This window comes from Chiloscyllium punctatum, chromosome 39, assembly GCF_047496795.1.
Source record: "Chiloscyllium punctatum isolate Juve2018m chromosome 39, sChiPun1.3, whole genome shotgun sequence".
NCBI lineage: Eukaryota > Metazoa > Chordata > Chondrichthyes > Orectolobiformes > Hemiscylliidae > Chiloscyllium > Chiloscyllium punctatum.
Window position 1 is genome coordinate 59,424,304 of NC_092777.1, and position 14,700 is coordinate 59,439,003.

The 14,700-nt window shown below is 41.7% G+C and overlaps 1 protein-coding gene across 1 annotated transcript in view; it reads right to left on the reverse strand.

Annotated features, from left to right (window-relative positions):
• The window catches only part of LOC140464117 (cytoplasmic phosphatidylinositol transfer protein 1-like), a 300,622-nt gene that overhangs the window by 98,947 nt on the left and 186,975 nt on the right, over positions 1-14,700 (reverse strand). The window contains exon 4 of the mRNA XM_072558863.1: positions 9,125-9,213. Within this exon, the coding sequence (XP_072414964.1) occupies positions 9,125-9,213 (89 nt within the window). The remainder of the gene's footprint in view (positions 1-9,124; positions 9,214-14,700) is intronic.

Here is a 14,700-nt window from a genome sequence, read left to right on the forward strand (position 1 = left end):
GAAAAAATCATTGTATGCACGAACAAGCATTATCAGCCTGGAGCTATCCTGCATGTTTGCTGGCATTTGCCTTGGAGATGGCAGACAGGGGAAATCGGTGCCCTGCTTTGTGGCAGGGCCCTGGAAGTACTGCTGGATGAGGTGCTGCTGATGCGGGAGCTCCCCTTCCCCCCAAATCTAACAGTGGTGGCTATATCACCAGGCTATACTAGTCTGTGTCTGAGGTTGTCACCTGGGGAGTGTACAGCATTGTAGGGAAAAAAAAGTCATTGCCCTTTTCCACTTTGCCAGGGTAAGTTTCACCACCTTCTCTCCAATGCTTAGCATTCACTTTATCTCTGCTAATGAATCTAGCTTCCAACAAATCTCATGCTCTATTGTTTTCATTAATGGCTGGAACATCCTCCCTGTTGGCTCTCACCCACACCAACCCCTGACAGCATTAACCCTCCATGCCCCCATGCTATCTACTTAGGTGCACGAAACACTTACCCACCTGCACCAACAATAATAGCTGTGCCACCCACTTTCATCTCTGGTAATACCAACCTCTCTCTCATTCTATGAGGAAAACAGCCCACATTAGAGTAAAAAGCATCAAGGTGGGACATGTGCAGCCCATCATTTGTCTCCTCAGTGCTTATGAGGACAGGATTCTGGCTCTGACCACCCCAAGCAGGAATGGACTGGTATCAGAGCCTATCCCTAACTTAATGCACAGGGAACCCCCTAAGCAAAGGCTAACAATTGCAGTTGCTGACAGCTATGACAAGCTTCCTGGCTTTGTTTGTTGCTCTGATTCTAGCTGATTGTTCTACTGGACAAGTCATATTCCAGATAGGAACACACCATGAGAAATTATAATTATATTTGTTTTGGTTCTAACATTGTGGTCTGTCTCTGAAATAAAAGCACACAGTGCTGCAGATTTTGCTGTAACAATAAAATGGACGTTCTTTAGAAAAGGAAGAAAGATAAAATAGTATGATCCAAACTATCTACTTCTCATACAAATTTAAAGTTTTTAGATACACAGTTAAAATAAAATCCCATAAGCATCACACCTAACATGGGAAGTAGTGGCACAGGGGTAATGTTACTAAACTAGCAATCCAGAACTGCAGTCCAATGTTCTGTGGACATGGGTTTGAATTCCACTAAGGCAGTCAGCAAAACTTGTATTCATTAAAAAAAATTAAAGGATCCTAACGGCGACCATGTAACCATTTGTGATTGTCGTAAAAAAAATCACTAATGTCCTTCAGGGAAGGAAATCTGCCAACCTTATCTAGTCTGGCCTACATGTGACTCAGACCAACAGTGATGTGGTCAACCCTTGGGCAATGAGAGATTTGCAATAAATGCTGACCCAGCCAGTGATACCCACAATAAGTGAATGAATAATGATAATTAAAAAAAAATCCTGGTCTGGGACTGACATTGCTTTTCATTCCAAGGTAATTGAAGTCATTAAATTTATCATTGCCTATTCAGAGCATTGCATTATCCAGGTATCCTTCTCCAAGGCCTTCCCAGGACTAACACAATCCAAAGCTGAAAACGAAACTAAAGTTCTCTCAGGTTAAGGGGTTCCCCTCAAGCTCAAAACAAAACTCCAGAACTCTCCAATAAACCTTTGAGAGCCCATTATTTAGCCTACTGGGTCATAAACACTCTAAACTAAACAAAGTCCGTTTGTGCACAATCCATTCACACTACAGTCAGGCTTAAAAAACTGTTTTAAAAGAAATCACCATTAGATACAGAAAAACTTGCAAGTTAATTATAAACTTCAAAGACAGAAAAACTCACAAATTACTCACTCAAAACCAGAAATCCAAGCAGACAGCAACATGAAAAATTATACATATAAATCACGTAATTTATGTAATAATGTGTGCGAAATGGTATGGCAAGGCAATGCTGTGAATGTTCACTATACCTCAATTTTGGTGTGATCTGCAAACTGACTAACTATACCTCTTATGCTCACATCCAAGTCATTTATAGAAATGATGAAAAGTAGTGGACGCAGCACCGATACTTGTGGTACTCCAGTGATCACAGGCCTCCAGTCTGAAAAACGACCGTCCACCACCACTCTCTAGCTTCTACCTTTGAGCCAGTTTTGTATCCAAATGGCTAGTTCTCCCTGTATTCCATGAGATCTAACCTTGCTAACCAGTCTCCCAAGGGGAAACTTGTTGAACACTTACTGAAGTCCATATAGATCACATCTACCGCTCTGCCCTCATTAATCCTCTTTATTATTTCTTAAAAAGACTCAATCAAGTTTGTGAGACATGATTTCACACGCACAAAGCCATGTTGACTATCCCTAATCAGTCTTTGCCTTTCCAAAACATGCACATTCTGTCTCTCAGGATTCCCTCCAGCAACTTGCCGACCACTGATGTCAGACTCACCAGTCTATAGTTCCCTGGCTTGTCCTTACCACCCTTCTTAAACAGTGGCACCACGTTAGCCAACCTCCGGTCTTCCGGCACCTGGCCTGTGACTATCAATGATACAAATATCTCAGTAAGAGACCCAGCAATCACTTTTTTAGCTTCCCACAGAGTTCTAGGGTATACCTGACCAGGTCCTGGGGATTTATCTACTTTTATGCATTTCAAGACATCCAGCACTTCCTCCTCCCTTCATTCTATATCTCCTGTGGCCTTTTTCCACTGTAAACACTGATGCAAAATACTCGTTTAGTATCTCTCCCATCTCCTGCTGCTCCACACATCTTTGAGGGGCCCTATTCTCTTCGAGGAGAAAGTGAGGACTGTAGATGCTGGAGATCAGAGCTGAAAATGTGTTGCTGGAAAAGCACAGCAGGTCAGGCAGCATCCAAGGAAAAGGAGAATCGACGTTTCGGGCATAAGCCCTTCTTCAGGAAGAAGGGCTTATGCCCGAAACGTCGATTCTCCTGTTCCTTGGATGCTGCCTGACCTGCTGCGCTTTTCCAGCAACACATTTTCAGCTCGGGCCCTATTCTCTCCCTAGTTATCCTTTTGTTCATAATGTATTTGTAAAGACCCTTCAATTTCTCCTTAACCCTATCTGCCAAAGCTATCTCATGTCCCCCTTTTGCCTTCCTGATTTCCCTCTTAAGTATACTCCTACTGCCTTTATACTCTTCTAAGGATTCACTCGATCTCTCCTGTTTATATCTTACATATGCTTCTTCTTTTTCTTAACCAAACCCTCAATTTCTTTAGTCATCCAGCATTCCCTATACCTAACAGCCTTTCCTTTCACCCTAACAGGAATACACTGTCTCTAGACTCTCGTCATCTCATTTCTGAAGGCTTCCTATTTTCCAGCTGTTCCTTTACCTGCAAACATCTGCCCCCAATCATCAAAATTAGCCTCCCTCCAATTTAGAACTTCAACTTTTAGACCTGGTCTATCCTTTTCCATCACTATTTTAAAACTAATAGAATTATGGTTGCTGGCCCCAAAGTGCTCCTCCAGTGACATCTCAGTCACCTGCCCTGCCTTATTTCCCAAGAGTAGGTCAAGTTTTGCACCTTCTCTAGTAGGTACATCCACATACTAAATCAGAAAAATTTCTAGTACACACTTAACAAATTCCTCTCTATCTAAACCCTAAACACCATGGCAGTCCCAGCCTATGTTTGGAAAGTAAAAATCCCCTATCATAACCACCCTATTATTCTTACAGATAGCTAAGATCTCCTTACACATTTGTTTCTCAATTTCCCACTGATTATTAGGGGGTCTATAATACAATCCCAATACGGTGCTTACACCTTTATTATTTCTCAGTTCCACCCAAATAACTTCCCTGGATGTATATCCAGGGATATCCTCCCTCAGTACAGCTGTAATGTTTGCCCTTACCAAAAATGCTACTCCCCCTCCTCTCTTGCCTCCCATTGTGTCCTTCTTGTGGCACTTGTATCCTGGAACATTAAGCTGCCAGTCCTGCCTATCCCTGAGCCATGTTTCTGTAATTGCTATGATATCCCGGTCCCATGTTCCTAACCATGCCCTGAGTTCATCTGCCTTTCCTGTTCAGCCTTTTGCAACGAAATAAATGCAGTTTAATTTCTCTGTCCTACCTTGTTCTCTGCTTTATTCCTGCCTGCCCTGACTGTTTGGCTCGCTTCTTTTCTCAACAGTACCAGTCTCAGATTAATTTTTCTATTTCCCTCAGGCTATATAAGTGATTGTTTTCTAAACCCGAGACCCTACCGATGCAGGGCCTCCCAGCCAACCAAATCCTCTAACTTTAAACACCAGGGGCACATCAGGTAAGCTTCTCGTCTTTTTTTTAACTTTCTGATTAGGAGACTAGCAGGGATGGCAGTGCAGGGAGAGCAATGTTCCTCCTGCATGATGTTTGAGTTGAGGGATGCGATTTGTGTCAATCCAAGTACATCTGCAGGAAGTGCACCCAACTCTCGCTCCTCAGAGACCGCGTTAGGGAACTGGAGTGGGAGCTGGATGAACTTTGGATCGTTCGGGAGGCAGAGTCTGTGATAGATAAACGTTACAGGGAAGTAGTTACTCCTAGGCACGAAGAAAGCTGGGTAACTGTTCAAAGGGGGATAAAACAGTCAGTGCAGGAATCCCTTGAAAAACATGTATACCGTTTTGGATACTGTTGGGGGTGACAACTTACCAGAGGTATGCAGTGGGGTACAGGTCTCTGGCGCAAAGTCTGTCCCTGTTGCACAGAAGGGAAGGAGGGAAAGGAGGAGAATTTGAATCATTGGGGACTGAATAGTTAGAGGGTCAGATAGAAGCTTTGTTGGGAACGAACAAGACTCATGGTTGGTGTGTTGCCTCCCAGGTGCCAGGTTCCGTGATGTCTCAGATCGTATCTTTGGGGTCCTGAAGGAAGAGGGTGACCAGCCTCAAGTTGTGGTCCATGTATGTACCAATGACATAGGCAGAAAGAGAGATAGGGATGAAAGGCAGGATTTCAGGGAGCTAGGGTGGAAGCTGAGAGCTAGAACAAACAGTTGTTATAGAGTCATGTCGTCATAGAGATGTACAGCGCGGAAACAGACAGTTCAGTCCAACTCGTCCATGCTAACCAGATATCCCAACCCATCTAGTCCCACCTGCCAGCACCCAGCCCATATCCCTCCAAACCCTTCCTATTCATATATCCAACCAGATGCCTTTTAAATGTTGCAGTTGTACTAGTCTCCACCACTTCCTCTGGTAGCTCATTCCAAACACGTAACACCCTCTGCGTGAAAACCTTGTCCCTTAGGTCTCTTTTATATCTTTTCCCTCTCACCCTAAATCCATGCCCTCTAGTTCTGGAATCCCCCACCCCAGGGAAAAGACCTTGTCTATTTACCTATCCATGTCCCTCATGATTTTACAAACATCTATAAGGTCACTCCTCAGCCTCCGATGCTCTAGGGAAAACAGCCCCAGCCTGTTTAACCTCTCCCTATAGCTCAAATCCTCCAACCCTGGCAACATCCTTGTAAATCTTTTCTGAACCCATTCAAGTTTCACAACATCTTTCCGATAGGAAGGAGACCAGAATTGAAAGCAATATTCCAACAGTGGCCTAACCAATATCCTGTACAGTTGCAACATGACCTCCCAACTCCTGTACTCAATACTCTGACCAATAAAGGAAAGCATACCAAATGCCTTCTTCACTATCCTATCTACCTTTGATTCTACTTTCACTGCACTCCAAGGTCTCTTTGTTCAGCAACACTCCCTAGGACCTTACCATTAAGTGTATAAGTCCTGTAAGATTTGCTTTCCTAAAATGCAGCACTTCGCATTTATCTAAATTAAACTTCATCTGCCACTTCTCAGCCCATTGGCCCATCTGATGAAGATCCTGTTGTAATCTGAGGTAACATTCTTCGCTGTCCATTACACCTCCAATTTTGGTGTCATCTGCAAAATTACTGACTATACCTGTTATGCTCACATCCAAATCATTTATATAAATGACGAGAAGTAGTGGACCCATCTCTGGTTTCTTACCCACACCACGTGATAGCAAGACAAGGAACAGGGAGATATAATCAGCTGAATATGTGGCTGTAGGGATGGTGCAGGAGGGACGGTTTCAGATACATAGATAATTGGGGCTCATTCTGGGGAAGGTGGGACCTCTACAAACAGGACAGTCTTCACTTGAACCAAAGGGGCACTAATATACTGGGTGGGAAATTTGCTGGTGCTAATCGGGTGGGTTTAAACTAGCTCAGCAGGGGGATGAGAACCTGAGCTACCCCCTCGATGTTGTGCTGACCTTTTATCCTACTCGAAGATCAAACTAACCTATGTACCCTACATTTTACTATCTTAAGTCTTTGATTGATTGATTTATTGTCATGTGTACTGAAGTACGGTGAAACTTTGTATACGCGCAATACAGGCAGGTCAAACTGAAGGACCTGTACTGTGCTGTACTGTTCTATGTTTATGTTCTAAAGACAGCAATGAATGTGCCATCCCCAAGTTTGTGAATGACAATAATCAGTGCAAAGTCATGCAAAGACGACAACATAAAGTGTCCACAGAGTATACAGATAGAAGGGTTACATCCGAAATGTCAACTTCTCCACTTGCTGATGCTGCCTGGCTTGCTGTGTTCTCCCAGTTTCCTGTTTGTATACCTTAGATTCCAGCATCTGCATTTGTTTTTGTCTTGAACCAGGGTTAAATAAGTGGGCAAAACTTGGCAAATAGAATATTAAGTGGGAATATATGATGTTATGCACTTTGGCATAAGAGAGCTGAATATTATTTAAATGGGGAAAGGCTGTGCAAAATATGCAGCACAAGGCCTTCATACCTTACTCACAAAAAAAACACTCATTCAAGCTTAGCAGGTAATAGGGAAGGCAAATAGGCTGTTGGCCATTGTTTCAAATGGGATCGTGTAAAAATCAGGTTTTGCATGGAACTAGTCAGACCGCACCTGGATTACTGTGAATAGTAATAGTTTTCACTTTATTTAAAGGAAGATATAGAGTCATAGAGATGTACAGCATGGAAACAGACCCTTTGGTCCAACCTGTCCATGCCGACCAGATATCCCAACTCAATCTAGTCCCACCTGCCAGCACCTGGCCCATATCCCTCCAAACCCTTCTTATTCATATACCCATCCAAATGCCTCTTAAATGTTGCAATTGTACCAGCCTCCACCACTTCCTCTGGCAGCTCATTCCATACACGTACCACTCATTCCACGTCTATTAACAATGAAGAGAGTTCACAGAAAGTTCACAAGGTTGATTTTGGGTGTGGACAGATTTTCATTTGAACAAAGGTTTAGTTGTGGATTCATCAGTGTCCTGTACAGTTGGAGTAAATTTCCTGACTTTTATATTCCTCACCAGTTGCAATAAAGGCCATATTCCAATTGTCTTTGGCATTGTTTGTTGTACCAAGGTGATATGTGAAAAAATATTTACACAGGTGAGTGATGGGAATCCAGAACACTCTACCTAAGAGGGTGATAGTGGCAGATTCAATTGCAACTTTCAAAAGACCTTAAAATAAAAACAAATGCCATGTTTTGGGAAAGGGCTGATGAAGGACGAGCTGAACTAATCATTGAGAGAGCTGGTGTGGATTTAACAGGTTGGACGGGGGGATCGTGATTTGCCTGCAAGTTAAACAGCAGAAATTTTGATGATCAAGTTTCTGGAGGGTAGAATGTGGGAGACTAATTAGGAGTGTATTGGAATATTTGCATGTGGAGTTAACAAAGACATGAATGAGAATTTTGGCCACAAATGAGCAGAGACAGGGATTTAAATTGGGTGAAATCATGAAGGTGCAAAAGGATAATTTTAGTCATTTGATGCCATAAGCTCATCTCTGGAGCGAATGTGACGCCAAGACTATGGACAGACTTACTTAATCTTAGACTGATGGAAGTGGATGGCAACAGTAACTAAAGAACAGAGTTTGCAGCGAAGTTGAAAACAATGGCTTTAGTTTTTCCAATATTTAATTGGAAGAGATTTCTGCTCATCCAGGACTAGAGGTTAAGTAAATTGTCTTATAATTTAGCAATGATTGTGGAGTTGAGAGTGATTACAAATCTTAGTTATATACCACTTAATATTCAATTAGCTTAATTACTTCAACGCAGCATTATGAGGCGTATCACACAACTGACGTCAAAATGTTGTATACCACAAGCCAACTAGTACATTTGGCATGTGAAGCCAAATGTTATTTGGTGCCAATTTCCTGTAGCCATTTTTAGCATATTTCAATGTAAGTTCCTACCCACATTCTTTATTAACACAATCTGGTAAGGTGTTGTGAAATAATAGTACTTTATTTTGTTTCCTATCTGTACAGTGGCAACCATAATAACAATTGTTTTATCCATCTCATTTCTGTGGTAGCCTAACAACACACTTATGTTTGAATGTACTTCCAAAAAGATAAAATAGCTAGCACCTTGATTTAGAATTTAAAAACTTTAGAAATTTAAAAGCAGTACACCACTGTTTGCAAATCTTTCCAGGTTTTGTTCAGAATATTTGTTTTTTTGCTGATGTCGCTGGTGCTCTTTCCAGCAGCTTATTCTTGGTGCTGTGCAGTAGGACCTCTCTCAGGTACTCACTACTTTTTGCCTGTTTTTTTTTCATTTTATTTTGAACTACCAATTTTCTTCACGGTTCCTTCTTTTTAGCCTACTCTTAGCTACTTGTCTCAGTTGCTCAATATTAAAAAATTCTCCAATTCTTAATTGCTCTTCAAACAATGGAGAATCAGTATTAATGAATATGGAATAAAGACACAAAGATTTGTAATTGTTTAGAAGATGCAGCAAAATCTGTGGACAGGAACAGAACTAATGAAACAGTAATTCAGTATCTCTCTTTACACTTGCTGCCAGAGTTATTTGAGTATCTCTTTCACCTTCTGTCTTTATTTGATATTTCCAGCATCTTGCTTTTATTTATTAAGGAACATAGAATTATTTTCTGTTCAAGTAGAAATATCTGATATAGATGTTTAAAATTGATGCCAATGTCATTCATTAAAGTAACCTCAATTTCCAAGAGGAAAAACTGTGTCCTGTGTTGCAAAGTAAAAGCGCTGTGTTACGTTAAATAATTGTGTTAAGTCCTACCTGTGATGGTATATGGATAATAATTCCAGGCCTTTTCAGTGACGTAAAAGATCCTTGGAACCACTGCCCTAGCCCAGCTAGGGAGTTTGCTATAAATAAAGCAAGAAAGGCAAATATTAATAAAATTTATTTCAAAGGCTCCAAAATAAAAAAACTAATAAATGTTGACATACAGCGAAAATAAACTTATGGAATTACTGTAGATGCAACCTGCATAATTCATCACTCTCTACATGGTGTATTGATATTAGTACACATTTCCATCTCTTGTGTAAACCACTTAAATAGTGACCTTGCATTTCAGACTGAAAGCATTATTGATGCTTAGGCTAGCTATTATTCATTATAATGCATCCTCGGGATGCGTTATACGTCAAAGTTTACAATCGTACAGCACTCAAGCACACTGCTTTTCTTTAGGTGGCTATTTGGAAGATATTCAATTAACCCTACTTCTCTGTTATTTCCCCATTTACCCTTACGGGTTTAATAAAATTTCTAACGATTCACATTAATACAGTTACAGTGGTAAATAATAAAAGTACCACTGCTTCAGATTACAATATAAAAATGCTTTGTATATGAAGTTATTACCTAACCATCTATAACAATTTCAGTTAGAAATATGCTTTGCTGCAGCTTAGACTGCACAAAAACCAAAGAAAATTGCAGTTGCAGCTGTTGTATATTTGTGCAAGTCTGGTGGACTGTCATTTTAAAAGTTTGAGCACATCACATAATGATGATATCAATGGCCATTTTGGGCAGGAAGCTTCTGCTGTTTAATGTTTTGGCCCCCTGGTCCTTCATGGAACTTAACACAAGAAGAAAATTAGCAAGAAAAACTGGGATTAAAAACTGCTTTGAGATCCACTGGACCTATCCATTGATTCACTAAAACAAATCACTCCAGAAAGAGGTAAAGAGTGCAGAAGAAGCTTGCCACGCGCTCCACCCTAAGACTATAATAAGATCATAAGAAATAAGAACAGGTATAGGCCTGTTTGTTCCTGACAGACATGGAGACTCCTCGCAGCCAGAAGTGAGCAGAAATTACCAGCTCTGACTTTCATGTTAAGAATTTTTGATATCTCGCTTCTTCAGCACACTTGGTCAGATCATAACCTGAAAATTATTTGTGTAAATTGGGGTTTAAAAGGCATTTATTTACTAAGTTATAATTCCCCTTAATTGGCAACTTGCTGCTGTCAAACAGGAAACTTGCCTTGTCACTTGGCAAATGCATAAAAGATGCAGTGAGTTTCCTTGTCAGACTCCTTAGCTGATTCTGCCATTAACCGTGCCACAGTCTACATTGTTCAGATCCCTTTAAGATTTGATCCTAAGATATTAAATCCTAATTACAAAATATCTTCAACTGGAACATTAATTTTGATTTTCTTCCACAGACTGAGAGGAAATAAAGAAACATAGATTACTAAAAGTAGACACAAAGTCAAAGCTTTTCATCTTGTATTCATTAGGACTTGTACACAGACGTTGAAAAGGAATACAAATTTGAAGTGTTCCGAGGCGTTCTTCCTCCAGGTGTCGGGTGGTGAGAGAGCTGCAGTGGAGGAGGCCCAGGACCTGCATGTCCCTGGCAGAGTGGGATGGGGAGTTCCCTTCGTGGCTACCTGGTCAGGTCCACACCCCCCAACAAACCACCCTCCCATCCTGGCACCCTCCCTGCCACCGCAGGAATTGCAAAACATGCACCCAAACCTCCTCCCTCACCACTATCCAAGGCCCCAAAGGAGCCTTTCACATTCATTAAAGTTTCACCTGCACATCCACCAATGTCATTTATTGTATCCATTGCTCCCGATGTGGTCTCCTCTACATTGGGGAGACTGGACGCCTCCTCGCTGAGTGCTTCAGGGAACATCTCCAGAACACCCGCACCAATCAACCCCACCACCCTGTGGCACAACATTTCAACTCCCCCTCCCACTCTGCCGAGGACATGCAGGTCCTGGGCCTCCTCCACCGCCACTCCCTCACCACCCGACGCCTGGAGGAAGAACACCTCATCTTCCGCCTCAGAACACATCAATCCCAGGGCATCAATGTGGACTTCAACAGTTTCCTCATTTCCCCTCCCCCCACCTTACCTCAATTCCAGACAGGCTGACACTCATATGACTTTCTACAATAATCTCGAAGTAAAAGGTGAGAGGAGAAAGATTTTAAAAAGACACGAAGGGCAATTTTTTTACACAGAAAGTGGTTTGTGTGAGAGACCAATTTCTGGGGAAAGTGGTGGATGCAGGTATAGTTACAATGTTTAGGTAATGTCTTTTTAAATGTCATTTAGACAATGACATATAAATAAGAAATAGTTGGCGGGATATGGGCCAAGTGCAGGCAGGTGGGACAAGTTTACTTTGGAATTATGGTTGGCATGGATTGTTTGGATCGAAGGGTCTGTTTCCTTGCTGTCTGATTCTGTGACTTTAGAAAGCCATGCAAGCTGAAGAAAACAGTACTCAAGGACTCGGACCTTAAACACAGGATTAAGTCAGGTAAATTTAGACTTTATTGCCATTGTAGACTTTATTGTCAGGTATGCCAAGTTGTAATGATCCCTGCACTCCCATTTGCTTTGGAGATTTGGAGCAACTATTTCAGGACACTGGAGAAAAAAATCACTAGCACTGTCTCTGCAAAATCCTTCAATCTTTTTATGAGGACAGATGGTCTAATGTTAGGATCCTCTTGACAATGAAGCTCCAATAATCTAAAATAAGGAAGCAGCATCAAGGATCTCAAGAAACTTAGCAGCACGTGGGGAGGCCATGCCCAGGTAGCAGAGAGTGAGCACAATTCCAAAATAACTAACCAATCCACCCTTCAAATTCCACATGCCTCACATGGTAGAATCTCCAGATTATGCATTCTTGTTAGCCCTTATTAAAATATTAGAATAACTACAGTGTGGAAACAGGCCATTTGGCCCAACAAGGCCACACCAACCCTCCTAAGCGTATCCCACCTAGACCAATTCCCCTATCCTATTATTCCACCTTTCCCCTGACTAATGCCCCTAACCTACACATCCTTGAACACTGGGCAATTTAGAATGGCCAGTTCACCTAACCTGCACATCTTTGGACTGTGGGAGGAAACCGGAGCACCCAGAGGAAACCCACGCAGACATGGGGAGACACGTCCGAGGTTGGAATCGAACCCGGGTGCTAGCACTGTAAGGCAGCACTGCTGACCACTTACCAACGTGCCGCCCTTTTTGGCTCCTGCTTTGTCTCACGTACTTTTTGTTAGCCAGAACCTGACTAGAAACAATTCACCTTTGATCATGATGAACTGTCTAAAAATAAAGCACCCGTAGCACTACCTGCTCTGGTGGATGGACATAAGAATGGTTGTGCCACGAGAAATTACACAAATTGTTTCCCCTATGTATCTGCAGAACTTTCTAATCTACCTGAATAAGTAATACACAATTTTTGAGCAGGGGAGGAGGTCAAGACATATTTTACAAAGAACTTAAATGTACTGGTATGGTTCAGGGAAGAGAGATCATTGCTGGAGATATGACCATTACTTCCATATAAGAAACAGAATAATGCAAGAGCAGTCATATGGAGACAGACAACAGAAACAGTTGGTTTTAGAAGAATGGCACAGTTAAATGAATGAAGTGTGAAAAGGTTGTGTAAAATGAGAAGATCTATTGCAGCATGATCCACATCACCCAAGGATATTATTTAAGACCTGCTGAGGCCTTTTAGTTGTGGGAAGTGCAGAAGCTAGACCAGAGGGATTCAATTTAAAAAAAAACTTTAGAGATAGACACAGAATTGGAGGGCAGTAATATGTATTGGCACTTTAGATAGGAAAAGGATAGGGCAGTGATTGCAAGATGAATGGATCAATGCTTGGGTATCTCTGAAGGAAGGGTTATGCTGGCTAAGCTTTATGTCTTGTAGTACAGATCAGGAGAGAGTTGCAAGAATACCAAAACTCACAGGGAGAAAATAACTTATATTGCATGAGAAGAGGATGTTAACCGGTTGGCAACTGGCCTCTGATAGGATGAGATGTTGCCCTGGTGATTGCACCAGGGACCAGTAAACTGCCAAGCTTTTTGTTTAAATTCAAACCAGGCAACTTTTGCCCGAAACGTCGATTTCGAAGCTACCTGGATGCTGCCTGAGCTGCTGTGCTCTTCCAGCACCACTAATCCAGAATCTGGTTTCCAGCATCTGCAGTCATTGTTTTTACCTCAAACCAGGCAAGTTGACTTTGATTGGTAACAGTATTGCCATGGAGAATGCCCCAGGGAATGGCTATCCCCCAAGTTTATGTTCAATTAAAAAAGGCACAATGTGAGGAAAAGTGTTTTCACTGTTTGCAAAGGACAGGGCCCTGCATGTGAATTTATGTAGCTTCTAGCAAGCATAAGTGAGTCACATTGCAATCTAGACAAATAAGCTTAAATTGGATGGTAGTGTAACATTGTCGGAACAATGAGGATTCTTTAGCACTTAATGTCCAATCAAGGAATCACATCAAATGTTCTGATTTATGTTCTGCATGTCAAGGCTGTTTGGGTCTGGTTCACACTCTGCCTGTTGCAAACAGCTGAAGAAACATGTTGTTTGGTATAATCTTGGATAGAGACAAAATAAACTGCAGATGCTGGAATCCAAAGTAGACAGGTGGGAAGCTGGAAGAACACAGCAAGTCAGGCAGCATTAGGAAGTGGAGAAGTCGATGTTTGGATGTAACCCTTCTTCAGGACTCCCTTCAGTCCTGAAGAAAGGTTACACCTGAAATGTCGAATTCTACACCTCCCCCGATGCTGCTTGTTTGATATGATCTGCCAGTCATTATCTAGGCTGTTTTATTTGGAGAAGGTGATGATGATCTGTGCTTTAGAAGGAAGGGAGGCAGTATCTGAGAAATCACTGTTGCCAGCATGTTGCTAAAGGAAAATTTAATGGATACCATTTTAATGAGGAGAAAATTAAACCAGCAGGACTTGGTCTCATAGAAGAGATGTGCAGTGAAAGGGTTGAAGGCAGAAGATAGGAGAGGACATATAAGAAGATGAAAGCCATGAACTATGGCACACTATTTGGGAAATTGGGGGAGGATGGGTAGTAAAGAGTGGAAAGAAAATAGATAACTGAAGCAGATTTACAGATTTTTTTTATCTCAGAAGAGTTTCCTCATGTGGGGTAATCTAGACTGGGATGTCACAGTTTTTAGGATAAAGGGATAGAAGACTTAAAACAGATGAGGAAAGATTACCTCTCTTAGAGGGTTTTGAATCGGAGGAATTCACTAGCCCAGAGTCCAGTGGACGCCAGAATATTGAGTAAATTTAAGGAGGTGCTCAGCAGGTTTTCAATCAGTAATGGGTTGAAGAGTTATGGAGAGCTGTTAAGTGGAGTTGGGGCTGAGATGAGTCAGACATAGAGTCATAAAGTTATATACCATGGAAACAGATCCTTTGGTGCAACTCGTCGATGCTAATAAGGTTTCCAAACCAAACCAGTCCTATTTGCCTGAGCCTGGCTCATATCCCTCCAGACATTTGCTAATCATTA